General features: G+C 43.2%; 1 protein-coding gene across 3 annotated transcripts in view; it reads left to right on the forward strand.

The window, feature by feature from the left end:
• Positions 1-14,129, forward strand: part of ARHGAP1 (Rho GTPase activating protein 1) — a 30,883-nt gene extending 16,754 nt beyond the window's left edge. For 2 of the 3 annotated variants that reach the window (XM_081165484.1, XM_081165485.1), the window contains 10 exons: positions 5,003-5,090; positions 5,411-5,542; positions 5,646-5,732; positions 6,913-7,011; positions 7,672-7,779; positions 8,018-8,094; positions 8,482-8,559; positions 9,132-9,260; positions 9,701-9,804; positions 10,391-14,129. In XM_081165484.1, the coding sequence (XP_081021610.1) occupies positions 5,003-5,090; positions 5,411-5,542; positions 5,646-5,732; positions 6,913-7,011; positions 7,672-7,779; positions 8,018-8,094; positions 8,482-8,559; positions 9,132-9,260; positions 9,701-9,804; positions 10,391-10,570 (1,082 nt within the window). In that variant the 3' untranslated portion in view covers positions 10,571-14,129. The remainder of the gene's footprint in view (positions 1-5,002; positions 5,091-5,410; positions 5,543-5,645; positions 5,733-6,912; positions 7,012-7,671; positions 7,780-8,017; positions 8,095-8,481; positions 8,560-9,131; positions 9,261-9,700; positions 9,805-10,390) is intronic. The other variant, XR_014001198.1, reaches the window with a different exon arrangement.
• The last annotated feature ends 549 nt before the right edge of the window (positions 14,130-14,678 follow it).

Genomic DNA, 14,678 nt, shown 5'->3' on the forward strand with positions numbered 1-14,678 from the left:
GAGGAATAAAAGAACTGCTGCATGTCCAACAATGTGACGTGGACATGTTTTCCTAGATGGGGAGAATGTCAGTGTGTATGTGTGTGTCTGTGTGAATTATAAAATGGTGCTGTGTTATAACTTAGGGTATTTTACACTTTTTATTACAATAGCAGAACATTTCTAATTAAATGGGCTGTCATGTGCAGATGAGTACTGTAATTCCACACCTGAGGCATTAATCAGGTCATTAAAAAATAGCTTTTCTCATTTGATTTGCATAGAAACTTGACACATGGGTTATTGTTTCATAGAGTTCCTGAAGTTTATCACACTTTGGACTTGTTGCTCAAATTTCAAATGGCCTGGGCATTTTTCTAGATAATGGAATGAAACATGGAAGTGCTTTAGTTTATTTGAAGATAGTCTTGTAGAAGTTGTTGTTATTGTTAGCTTTGCAGCTGTACCTGGTAACAACAGGGCCACACACCACAACTGTGCAATGGAATTTCTAATGCATACAATATTTTTATGGTTCAACCCCAGCAGGGGCTTTATTTCAGATTTAAGCAGGAGCTTTTATGATAATTACAGCAAACCCGTTTGGGACAAAGGCAGTTGAATAATTGCTTACTGTTGGGTGCATGCTGAATGCTCCCTGCATGGACTGATGGGACTCTATCTGGTTGTGTCATACAAGAATAGTGTTAGGGTGCATATCTGCATTTAATGGAATGTTATGCTACCTTGACTAGAGCTTGGTCTAGAAGTAGAAGCCTATAGAAATAAGCCTTGCTTAGTCTATGAAAAACAAATAGAACAATCAGGAGATGAGCTAGAAAGAATCAGTGACTATTAAAAGGCTTCATCACCTGATTTGAGATTTCATATGGGATGCTTACTTCAGGTAACCAGAAGCTTGTGGGGCAAGTGTAACCATAAACTGGCTTTTAATTGTCCGGGTCCTGAGGAGCTAGGTTTGACCTGAAGTTGTAGTCTTTTCCAACTTTAAGACCTTGAAGTGGAACCATAGTTATATGTGTTCCTTTCTCTTGACACTTACAGCTGGCAATTTGAAGATCCATCCTAAATACCCCATCTGCCTGATGTTGTTTTCTGACCCACCAGTTGGAAAATGCTGCTCTAAAGCAGTAGATGTCAATATAGTTTGATCTTGCATTGTGTTCTATTTATACACTGCCAAGTTTTAAAAATCAATTTCTCAATAACATCTGCACAGGACTAATTATCATAAAATGTTGCATTGGTGAAAGTGACTACTATAATTCCACACCTGAGTTATTAATCTATTCAGGTTCTTTTCCCATTTCCCATTACAGAAATTCATTTGTCTGAAACTACCTCTTTGTCAAAGGAAGATTCTCCATTTCTTAATAGAACAGCTGTGGTTTGCAGAGTCAACAGATACTACCATTCAGGTCTTGCCACTCAGACTTATTTGGGCAGGAGCATTTCTTCTTCCAACCTAATAGGGTTTCTTTTCATGATATATTGCACCATCATGCGTACCGGGAATTATTTTTGTTCTCATCAAAAAGGGGTGCAAGGCTGCAAAATATCTCATAGGAGCACCATTTTACTACATTGGTCACAAGATTGTGACACCATTCAATATACTGCTAGGAGCATCTGCAATCTACTCCAGTGCATACACTGGATGTGCGTACACACAGTTTGTGGCCATTGAATATATGGGAAGCTGTTTGGAAGTCCCTTGGTTAGGTACTCTATTTTTGGGCAACCGTGGGATAAACTGTTGGACATTGGTCTTGTGATCTGGCTGTAGTTTTGTACGGTCGTTCCAGATGACCTCTGCATTGCTCTTCTTTTTTTTCTGTCTCTGGTGGGTGCCATGTTGTCCTGCAATGTCTTCTACCTTCGCATGCTTCACATGTGTTCATGTGATGGTATATCATCCTTGCATCCCCATGGCATTTACCTGGTGCTCCCCCTCTACCTTAAGCATGTCCTTGACTTCCCATGCTGCAGCTGTTTGCATATTGAGGGGTGGAGTAAGTTTTATAGCTACATAATCTCTGTTTATGTGTTGAAGGAAGTCAAATGAGAAGAGGAAAATAGGCAGGATGAAGGGAAATCTCTTATTATGGTTAGGGTTTTAGGTGGGTAGAGTAGCATACTAGATACATAGCTTAATTGACTCTTTCTGTTCCTGTGATATGCAGGCTGTCATTCCTTTTGTGTGTATACAACATACTAGAGATTGCCACTCCTACTTTCTCTGTTCTGTGAAGCAAAACACTGAAAGATGTATCCATGACTTTTAGTTACTTCCCTCTCATGAAGGCATTTGATTTGTTTGGATCATGGGTTGTAGTTGGTATATTTAAAGCTTTTCTACCTTGCTTTTTAGTTTTTTTTAAAAAAAAAGCTACTAGAGCAGCTTACCCTAGAGATCAATAAAAACAAGACTGTCCCTGCTGACTTTCTTAAAAACACAGAGAAGGGGAGAGAGAAAGTGATAAGGAAGGAAGAGGAAAACATGTAAAGTCTGGCACCAGTTTGTAAAGTTACAAAGCTATTATGAAGACCAACTGGGATAGCAAGGGTCCAGGGAGAAGAAGAGCCAAAAGGAGCTGGTTCCTTAGAGTTTATGGAATGGTCCTGCTTATCTCCCTCATTTGTAACTTAATGGAATGGTTGCTGCTAAGTGACAATTGACGGTAGAGGGAAGACCAAAGGGTTGCCTTCTAAATTAGATAAATCTTTATCACCCATGAATGAGTTTCATTTGCCATCCAGTATGTGTACTGAACAGACTTCATGCTTTTTGTTCTTTTGAATATGTAGAACTCACAGAATCCTGAGACCATCTTCCTTATTTTATTTTACTTTTAAAAAAACAAAACTCTATTCCCTTCTGAGCCTGGATTAAGTATAAAGTGGGTTGGTAGTGGTAATAAATGTAAAGGTAATCAATGATGGTGGCTGACTTTGCAGCATGGAAGGTATATATTTTTAACATCTTCACTGTTATGGTAGTGAAAGCCCCAAAGAGCCTTGTGGCACAATCTAGTCCCTCCTCATATGCAGAAATGTGTACCTTTGCACACATAGGAGATGGTCATTGGTACACAATTTCTTCCTCATGGGTACAGGTTTGTGTGCGTGAAGAGATTGATCCTGAGAGAGGGTGATTTATTTATTCATAGAATCATAGAATCATAGAGTTGGAAGAGACCACAAGGGCCATCGAGTCCAACCCCCTGCCAAGCAGGAAACACCCTCAGAGCACTCCTGACATATGGTTGTCAAGCCTCTGCTTAAAGACCTCCAAAATAGGAGACTTCACCACACTCCTTGGCAGCAAATTCCACTGTCGAACAGCTCTTACTGTCAGGAAGTTCTTCCTAATGTTTAGGTGGAATCTTCTTTCTTGTAGTTTGGATCCATTGCTCCGTGTCCGCTTCTCTGGAGCAGCAGAAAACAACCTTTCTCCCTCCTCTATGTGACATCCTTTTATATATTTGAACATGGCTATCATATCACCCCTTAACCTCCTCTTCTCCAGGCTAAACATGCCCAGCTCCCTTAGCCGATCCTCATAAGGCATCGTTTCCAGGCCTTTGACCATTTTGGTTGCCCTCCTCTGGACACGTTCCAGTTTGTCAGTGTCCTTCTTGAACTGTGGTGCCCAGAACTGGACACAGTACTCCAGGTGAGGTCTGACCAGAGCAGAATACAGTGGCACTATTACTTCCCTTGATCTAGATGCTATACTCTTATTGATGCAGCCCAGAATTGCATTGGCTTTTTTAGCTGCCGCGTCACACTGTTGGCTCATGTCAAGTTTATGGTCAACCAAGCATGAATGTTATTGTAGCATGAATGTTCCTAGAATAGAGCTAACATTGTCAAATGCAACCAGCTGCTGATGAGGAAACTTCTAGTGAGAAGTCCATGATCAACCAGAGCATTTAATGGCCATTCATTAATATGACCCGCTTCCTTCTACAATTTTGTTTTACTTATCAAGTGCTTTTAGCTCTGCTCAGTGTAAGTAGACAGAGAGGCAAGACCTGTGTTTATGTGTTGTTCTACTGATAAGTCATTATTACTGGTCTTAGCCATGGATTATTGCAAAGGCTTTTACTGTTGTCATAAATTTCACATTAGTGGTAATTTCACTGTCATGAAATAACCAGAAAAAACCCATGATAAGGCATTTATTGGACTTTCATGTGACAAGAGCTATATAATCACCCCCAGGCCTAGTTTGTAACACTGCTGAAGCAGACTTACTAGGTCATCTGCCTCATTTGGGACTGGGGAAGAAGTTAAAGATTATTTTACAGAGTATTTGTTCCAGGCTGATAGCACAAAATCTTGTGCTTCTGCAGTTTGCTGGTGGCTTCTTCTCACAGCTGATTCGCTTTCTGATCCATACTGTTTCAGGCCAATTTGTCATTGTGCAGTCCTTGATTTTGTTTGTGTTCTAGTTCTTTCCTTATCTACAAGGGCAGCAGGTGGTATGGAACTGTGGATACACTGGGGGGAAATGATGGACAAGGCCAATACTTTGTAAAGCATCAGTGACCTTTTCTCTGAATGTTTGTGGGGGGAGTATTGTCTTTCCTCCCCTCTCCACCTTGGAATCACAAACCTCAGCAATGCTTACTAGAATAACCCTGTGGATACTCTGCTCCTCTGGGGGTATTTTAGGCTGTTTCCTGCTTGAGAATCATTTCAAATTGTCTGCTCGTGATCCAAGAGTATGTGCCCCTCATAATTTCTTTTCATCATGCCTTGCTCTATTCCACTTCTCACCCTTGGGTCCTCTCAAAATGCAGCCTTCTCTCCATACTGGTGAAGTTTCATGTTCCATTGTTAACTTTTTTGACAAAGCAGAGCCTTTGAACTTTCCACTAGTATCACCTTGGAATAGTTGAGTACTCCACAAGCAGTGCTCCATTATTTGCCTATTGTGGTGTCTTCATGCTTTGTCTTTCAACCTGCTGTGATGTGTGGCATTTTTTGTCCTCAGGTGACGACAAGTATGGGCGGAAAGTAATCCTGTTCAGTGCCTGCCGGATGCCTCCCAGCTATCAGCTTGATCATGTGAAACTGCTGAGGTGAGTGCTGCTGGAGCGAACCACCTGCTTTGGTGAAGATTAGACCTGAGACTTTCCCCTGATCATTCAAATCTGTAATGATTTTGACTACATGAATTTGGGTACCAATTAACCCCCAACTAAGATATAAGTCAAAATTCCTTAAGCACTTGGTTAGGAGTGCCCTTCATCAATCTGACCCCACCCTCTGGCTGTATATTCATTACCTCTGTGCCTATGTCACCTATATTACTTTCCTTATGCTGTGGCTGCAGGAGGCAAAGAAGCAAATACATATTTTTTAAAAACTCTGGAGCTTAGGTATGTCCATCTCTCCTTAGCTATTTGAAGTATACATTGGACCAGTATGTTGAGAGTGATTACACCTTAGTCTATTTGCACCATGGCCTGACCAGTGAGAACAAGCCATCCCTGAGCTGGCTGCGGGATGCCTACCGGGAATTTGACCGCAAGTAAGTGTGTGTGGCTGTGGATTTTGCAAGGGTCAAATTGCTGTGCGGGAACTTTTTTGGGTGAAAGGGTTGGCTTGGCTTCTCATCTTTCTCTCATTATTAGATACAAGAAGAACATCAAAGCATTGTACATTGTGCACCCAACGATGTTCATCAAGACACTGCTGATTCTCTTCAAGCCCTTGATCAGGTAGGAAAGTGCAAAGGTACTTTGCTCTGTGGTGGAACTCGCTTTGGTATGAGGAGGAGCCTTAGGAGCCAAGTGGGGTTTTATCATCAGAATCCTGAGACTTTTTTGTTAAGTAGGTTGCTGGTAACTTGTGTATTTGTAAACACTTACTGTGATGACAGCATCTGATAACACCTTTCATTTAATTTTACATTTTTATCCATGTCCTCCTTCCATGAAGCTTGAGGGCAGCATGCATTGTTACCCCCAGTTTTATCCTCGTAACAACTCTATGAGATAGATTAGATTGAGAGAGAGAGAGAGAGAGAGAGAGAGAGAGAGAGAGAGAGAAAGTGACCCACCTTGCAGATTCAAATCCCCACTTTGCATCTCCATGGCTTGTCACTACACAATATTGGCTCTAATTTCTATAAGCTATAATTTCTATAATGTGGGGCTCCTAGAGGGTTTGTTCATTGCAAGGATATGCATAGATGGCTCATCTTGTATATTCCATATCATTTTTAGACAGCTGTTGCTCACTGATGTCAGCTATATCCTGTCATAGTTGCAAGATCCCCTCCATTTTCTGTCCAAAGCTTTCAGTGTGCACCTTGAATTGCATTATATAGTCCTATGAGGTCAGAGGAAAGTGGGTGTCATGTTCCTGCATACTCTTGATCTCGATCTGAGAGTGTGGAAATTGTCCTGCAGATTAGTACTTCACTGGAGCTTGTTGCTTCCTCTCTTCTGTCTAACTGAAGAATTAGGTTTGATAAACTTTGCTTCTGACTTATGCTGAGTGACTGACCCTGACATGCAGGCCCCTGCTTGCATTGTTGTCCTTTAGTTGGCTAATAGCCCAGACTTGCTTCAGATATTTCCTGGCCTCTGCCAGAGAATGAGGAGGAAATAACAATGGACATAACTTGTATTGTCAGCAAAATCCCCAGGTTGAGGCACCAGAGAAGTACCTTTTAGCACATTGTCAGGCCTAGCTGGGGTCTTTCAGTAATGGACAAATCCCTGCCTATGTGTTGGGGAACTGCAGAGTGGTGCAACTGGTACACAAGCATTGCCTCACAGTTCTCGGTACCATTTTTACCTCTTCATCTCATCTCTACAAGCCACCCACAGATGTACTAGTGCTGCTACTCTGTACCCTAATTTCTTTCTTACTGGTTTGTCACCTGTCTTGCAGCTTTAAGTTTGGACGGAAGATTTTCTATGCAAACTACCTGAGTGACCTGGAGGAGCATGTGAAACTGGAGCAGCTGGGTATCCCAAGCCAGGTGCTAAAGTGAGAGCATGTTTAATTATTTGCTGGTGTTTAATTTTACTGTTTACTATTAGATTCTGATGGATTGTTTAATGTTGCTTTGTTTGACATAAGTTGTTTGTTTTAAAGGTATTGTGACTTTTTATATTGTATTAGATTGTTATTGTTTGATGTTTCATTATGCTTTTATACCTGTTGTTGTTGTTGTTGTTGTTGTTGTTGTTATTATTATCAACATCATCATCATTATCCACTTTGCCTACTAGCTTACCTTTTGTTTCTGTAGAGGAGGCTGTAACAGGGAGGAGAACAGGGTGAGCAGAGCGGGAGTGGGGTGGCGAAGGGACACTGGGAGTCTGACTTGTCGGCACATACAGTATGATGTTGTGAGCTGCTGAGATGGCTCTCTCCTCTGCATGGCTTGCTCTTTATTGTCATGTGACCCTCAGAAGGTTTCCCAAGAGGGAGTGTGGCTTCGGGCTAAAAAAGGATCCTCGCAACTCATGTAGCAGAAGTAGCTTGTAAGTACTTCTTAGAAGAAGTAGCTTGTAACTAGCGTAGTGCCAGGGCCTCTGGGCTTGTGTTTACAGGATAATGGGACACTGGACACCAGCTTAGCACTTTTTGGTGTAGTTTAGAATGATTCCATACATACATGTTTGTGTCTGTCTCTCACTGTAGGTATGATGAATATCTGAGATCCCTGCAGAAGCCCCCCCAAGTGCCTCAGAAAGTAACCCCACCACGCCCACCTCTGCCAAACCAACAGTTTGGAGTTTCTCTCCAGCAGTGAGTATCCTCATCTTTTTTCTATTCTTGGTGGACCAGTGATACCTATAGTCTATCTGTGGGTAGTTCTGGAAATGCTTTCCAATCATCTTGAATCGGCACCTGTGGTTAGCTTGACTTTTGCCAGCCTTGAGCTTTCTAGATCAGGGCCAGTGATACACTGGATATTATGTCTGATTCAAAGATGTTTCTTTGTGGGAAGTGACAGGAAGAGTCTAAGCTTCTACTTTCTCAACAGCTTACGGGAGAAGAGCTTGGATCAGAATCCCATTCCACTTGTGGTAAGGGAGACCATTGCCTATCTGCAGCAGCATGGTGAGTGAGCTAGGAAGACCCCTCTTCTGACTTGTCTTGTTGCTACATCCACTGTCCTTTGTCTCCCAACAGCACCCTTCTGTTGCATCAGCCTAGCCTTTTTAAGATGCCTTAGCACAGACTCATTCTTTTTTCACTGCCCATCTTACTATCTTTCTTGTCATTTGATTCTGGTCTTCAGAAAGACACAGCAAAATTGAACACTAGGGAGCTGAGGGATTCTACTAACCTAATTCCCCAAGTGCCTTCTGCATAGCTGTTCCCATGCAAGTGTCCCTGTGCATGTGGCTTTCAGGATGTCCTTGTCCTGTGATATTGGAAAGACTTGCTGTTATGTGTGGTAGGTCTTCCCTGAGACTGTGCTCTTCTGTTTCTCTTTGTCCCCAGCTCTTAACACAGAGGGGATTTTCCGACGATCAGCAAACACCCAGACAGTCAGAGAAGTTCAGCAGAAATATAATATGGGTAAGTGCCTGCATTAGGTTCCAGAAGTCTGCTTAAGCTACTCCACTGCCCCTTACCACCATTCTTTTTGTCTAGGCCCCAAATCTGCCCTTAGCACTTTGGACTTGTGCCCTCCCACAACGTGCTTTAACTTCTGAATAGATCTCTGTTTGAAACTTGGCTGGAATCCAAGGAGTTTATTCCTTTTGACATAAACCTATTCCAGTCTAAATCTATACCCCCTGGATAAAGGAGGTGCTTAACCTTCCACAGCAATTATGTTTGATCAATGTATAATGTGTTTCCTCTGTTTCATCCTCTGGGGTGTGTGTGTCTCCATTTCCCTAATATTTGCTGGAATCCTGTTGCTGGTATTTTTGAAGCAATTCTTCCAATGCTCCTAATGATTGCTGCTTTGGAGGAGGATTGAGTACCACTGATCTTTTTTTTTTTTTGACAGTGTGTTTACCTGCTCCTGCCATGCATCTGCCTCTAGTTCCCAGTCTTTGGATAAGTTCCTTATTCTGCCAGGTGGAGGGGGTTCAGCCCTGGTGCTCTAGTTATGGCTTTGAACCTATCCACTTTCTTACCAGGGCTGCCTGTGGACTTTGTGCAATATGAGGACGTGCACCTGCCAGCTGTGATTCTCAAGACCTTCTTGCGGGAGCTGCCTGAGCCTCTCCTCACCTATGGTCTCTACAATGACGTCGTCAATTTCTACAGTGAGTTGCTACCAAGAGTGTCCTGATCCCAAAGCAGAAAACTCCTCTAAATATGCTCTACCCAGAGTTGTGCTGTACTCTCACAGCAGATTGGCTGTATTACGCTTCCCAGGGCAGCATAGTAAAAGTCCTAATTCTAGTACAGTCATACCTTGGAAGTTGAACGGAATCCATTCCAGAAGTCTGTTCAACTTCCAAGCTCCTGCAGCCAATTGGAAGCTGCGGAAGCCCCATCGGATGTTCGGGTTCCAAAGAACATTCACAAACCGGAACACTCGCTTCCGGGTTTGCGGCGTTCAGGAGTCAAAACGTTTGACTTGCAAGGCGTTTGGGATCCAAGGTATGACTTTTTGAGGGCTTTTCATCTGCAATCCACCTCTCCACATGAAAGCTAGGACTTTGCTTGCTGGTATAAATGTCCCACTTGCTTTCCTTTCCAGGTGTAGAGGAAGAAAAGCGTGTAGATATTGTTCGCAAAACCCTCCAGAGTCTCCCGGAAGAAAATTACCAAGTTCTGTGTTCACTGATGTCCTTCCTTGTGCAGGTGAGCTGTCCCAAAGCATTTCTTTGCACAGCATGTATGCAGCATCTGAAATTTGCTGCCACAATATACGATTATAGGAATGGGCTTAAATGGCTTTCAGGGTGAATTAGGCTTTTCTCTCTTGTGAATTTGCGAACTATAGTAACTAAATGGTGCGTGTGTGTTCAGAAGCAGAGTACATCTGGATACTTGATGATGGGGACAGCCAATGGGGTGGGGTTGTTGCTGTTACACCCCGCAAAAGGCTATGATTTACAACATCTGTTTTGCCATTTAAGTAATCTGTTAATGCTTCTCTCTGAAAGCTTGAAGCCTAAATGATTAAAGGAGGAGTTGATGCAAAGTAGGTTTTATTTCCATTAATCAATAGAAGAAAAGAGTTCCAGGCTAAAATTTCCAGCCAGTGAAGGAGCAAGAATTATTGCAGCCACATTTTAGTGTCTCGTCTGCAAGTTATCTCTTCATGCATGCTTTCCATTGGCTGTTCCTTTGTTTATAAGCTAGAGGCTTCTAGAGGCAGATGGTGAGGAACTAGGGAATATATTTGTCTCTAAAGTGAAGTATTTTCTTCCTCCCTCCTACGTAGGTCTCTGCTAACAGCGACATCAACAAGATGACCAACACTAACCTGGCCGTCGTTTTTGGCCCAAACCTGCTGTGGGCCAAAGATGCAGCCATTACCCTCAAAGCCATTAATCCTATCAATACGTTCAGCAAATTCCTACTGGACAACCAGAGGGAGCTTTTCCAGAGCTTGGAGGCTTGATTGAGAGCCTCTTTGTGCTGACACACCATGTGTCCACTGTGACCACTTCCTTCCTTCCTTCTTCCCTCCCCCTCCCCTTTTCCTTTCTACTTTATCTTGGAACCGTGGCCAAGCTTAGAAAAGCATAAGGTGATGAGTGGAGTGAAAGAGGAGCAGGAGATGGTATTGAGAGTGTGTGTGTGTGAACATGTGCATGAAAGAGGGAGAGAGAGAGAGAGAGAGAGAGAGAGAGAGAGAGAGAGAGAGAAGGGGTGGTCAAGTGGGCTGGGAAGCTGGCCTCTCCATCTCTAGAAGTGGAGTGTCCAGATTACTCTTAATTCCTTCAAGTAGCTCTTCTTGTACCCCAGCAGAATCCCTACCTCTTGGTGCCTGTGTGATCTGGACTAATACGTGTTGCTGCAGTGGCCCTTTGGCTGAGAGGAATCTATTTCTACTTCTCTTCTTTGGCTCATATTAGTTCTCCACATGCACCCAAGTCAGTTCTGAGCATTCCCATTTTTACTGAACACAACCAGCTTGCTACCCTTGATGGAAAAGCTGACCCCCTAAGCCCTATGGAAAACATGGGGTATAAAAGAAGATTGCTTTGTCCTGGAAGTGCCCATGTTTATGAATAGAGAGCTATTTGTACATTTCAAGGAACTCTAGCACTTGTGGTAGGTGCTGTTACAATTTCCCTGCCATGATTTAAAGGTTAGTGCCCTCAGATATTGTGGAGCCCACTCTATCTTTTTGTAATGCCCTTCTGAAGAGAGTGTCTCTGCGAAACTGGCCTTGCCATTAAGGTTTTCCATTTGGGGGGGGGGATAGTGATTTGTGTGTGTTTTGCTCTCCTCCCTGCCAGACGGTAGGAGTCATGCAGGGGGTGTCTGCTGTGGTGGTATTAGCTCTTCAAAATGCCAAAGGCCAGATTAAAACACTGCCCATTCCTGTAACTGAAGCACAGACATCCGTGCCTCTGGTTGCTGCTGCCTTACCATTGTGATGAGAGCATACTCAAGCAAATGACAGATCACTGAGGCCAAACTCAAGAACCTTATGCAGAAACCTCCTTGCCCCAATCTACTGGGCAATCTTGTGCCAAAATTAGGGGAAGGCGAGTTTTCTCATTGAAGGACCACTGCCATTGTGTCCTTGTTGAGCTGAAATATAGTTGTTTTACAAATACCAGAATGGCTCTGATGGACCCTTGGTTTCCTTGGCACATGGAGATAGGAAGCATTGCTGCTCTTTTCTCTGACCTGAGAAAGGTTATACAGCCATGCAGTATGGTTATTCCATAGATTCTTGCCTATGTGAGTTGTTCCCCCTTTCAGATCAGAAAGCTGAGTTATTCTAAACTCTAAACTAGGCTAAGCCATTGGCCCAAGCACAATAAGTTTTAAGCCAAATGTTTTCTCTCAAAAATAGCAGTTTTCTGCTGGGCCTATAGAAGCTTTTGCTTTTTAATAGTGTTGTAAAAGTGCATTTTCACAATGTATTACTGCCAACTGTCGTAAGGCTATTTTGTCCACACCCAACCCATTAGTTGGCCCTGTAAAATGGCAAGCTTGGAGTTCACAGGATTAGAGATGTTGGGGGTACTTTTCTCCGCCTTCCCAGAACCTGTGGCTTTCTGTCACAAGACAGTTAGAGGGAAGCTGGCAAGGTGAGTTTTGTAAATGCACAATAGGCTACTGTTTAAAATTGAATAAAAGAAGGACTGTGCTATGGTTTAAAATTGACAAAGTGAGCACTAAAATCTGCATGTGAATTATCAGTGCCCGTAGCCCAGCCAGATCCTGTGAACTGGATTCCACATCTGTCACAGATGGCTGGAAATGGTGAACTGAAGTGCTTGACACTATTATGAGGAGCTGACGAATGTGTTGGTCAGAGTTCATCATCCTACGTAAGTTACAGGATCAGTCAGCATATAGGAAGTGTTCAGTCTGATAACATATAAACTTAGTTAGAATTTTGGAACAACACAGCAGTTGGGAACATTGATTTTTCTGTTTAGCTGAGACATGGAGAGGCTTTCACCAATAACACTAACAAGTGAACGGCTATGGGAGGAGCAAGAGCCTTTTGCCTTCTAGTATCTCTTGTATAGAATAGTTTAGCATGGTTAACTTGCTCACTCCTGTTCAAAGTTCCCAGGTTGGAAGGAGAAGCAGCTGGTTTCCATGGGAATCACTGCCTCGGAAATGGAAGGCCCAGGCACTTTAGGACACAAGGCTGCAGGTTCAGCCACTGCACTGTAACATTAATTCCTCATCTTCTTTTAGGATTAGGAGCAAGATCAGGCAGGAGGGAGAAAGTGCTGTCATAGCTGCCCAGTAACACTTTTATGAAGTCCACAGATTCCCAATTTGTGTGCATGTGTGATTTTCCCCACCCCCAAACACATTGCAAATCTTTGTATTGCTAGCTACTGCACACAGTTAAAAGTGCACTCACAAAGCCCTGCAAGTAAGCCAGTGTAAAATAGCTCTGTTGCTTTCCCTACTTTGTGGGAGCTTCCAGGACACCTGGAGTACATACATGGCAGCAATGTCTGCTTTGCCTCATTGCCCTCTCCCCTCACAATTTTTTTCCCATTTTCAAATCTCTTACCATTGTGGGCGATTGGTGGAGCTGCATGCTAGGCCTGACTGCACCCTACGAATTAAGTTTGCATCTTTGGCCAGTTAACTCCGAACTTCCTTCCCCTTCCCTTTTTTTGATTGCTGCCATGTGTGCTGTCTGAATTAGGATGGTAGGCATCCAAGCAAGTGGTTGGAATTACTAGAAGACCAGCATCTCAAAGGGCCAAATATGTCCTTCCATGCTCCTCTTGTAATAGAGGCCAAGAGCTGGTTAGATCGCCATGGCTGCACATTGTTTTCTGTCCTCCTGCAAACTTCCAGTGCTACAGCTGCTTGGCTGCCCCCTTGTCATGTAGCTTCCATGTTAGATATTGGCCACGGTGCTTTTGTGGGTGGAGCGCTCCATCTCTATTGTATCCTTTGCTTGCCTAATAAAGCCCATCAGTGTCTTGGTACCCCCTGAATACACTCTGTGCTCTCACCTCTAGCAGTCAGTCGTGTATCTGTAGTGAGAACAGCTTATGGGTGGTGCTGCTTATGCTGAAGCTAATTGGATGCCTTGTGGTAGGAGTGGGAAACCTGTGGTCCTCCAGATGTTGGACTCCAGTGCCCATTAGCCATAGCCAGCCTGGCCAGTTTTCAAGGATGATGGGAATTGTGATCCAGCAACATCTGGAAGGCCACTGGTTTTCCACCTTTGCCTTATGGTAAGTCTCTTTGCTGACTCAGCAGAGGTCTTTGATGGCCAAGTGACCCCGGTTGTGTGTTCTCCACCAGGGTCTGTATGCAGAGTTTACAGCTTTGCTTTTTGTTGCTGTTATCTTGCATTTTTGTTCTCATTGATGTTTATTGGGAGCAGGGCTGGGGTTTTTTATTTTTATTTTTACTGTGACATTAATTTACACACCCATGTTTATTTCCTTCTAATGGTACCAATCTTGTATTTCACAGTTTGCACTTTTTGTACTTCAATAAAAACCCAAAGCCAATACCAGTTTTGGTGTTTTTCTTCAATGTGCTGTTCTAGAATCAGTCAACAAGAGACTGGTTAGTATCATCCACCTGGTGCCTATACATCAACAGAGTATGTGGTGAAATGCAAATCTAATCCCCTTCAGGGAGGTTATTTGTTCATCCTTGAGCTCATCCTTTGCCCAGTGTAGCATTGTCTGGTAGGTGTAAATGGATCATGGGACTTTTCCACCTTTTATTCAGGCTGTACTTTGTTACATTACTTGCTTCATAGCTGTCTGTGCTATATACAGTAAACCTGCAACTTGTGCTTGTTTTACTTGTGCAATCACCTTATGCAGATGAGGAGTAAATAGAGAGCTGGGGAAACCCTACCCTGTGCATATTTATCCCGCACCCCACACACTCAGCGGGGTATTCCTTGTTTAGTGGGCTTGGGGAAGGGAGTGCATAATCTTGACTTTGAGTGTAGACCCCTGGAACTGAACCCTCACGTGGGCCCACTGTATTTAATATAGTATATTCATCTTCCAACATAACTAGCACCAAGTTCCTAGTTTTAAGGT

The sequence above is a fragment of the Podarcis bocagei genome (genome assembly GCF_964188305.1).
Source record: "Podarcis bocagei genome assembly, chromosome: 1".
NCBI classification, from domain to species: domain Eukaryota; kingdom Metazoa; phylum Chordata; class Lepidosauria; order Squamata; family Lacertidae; genus Podarcis; species Podarcis bocagei.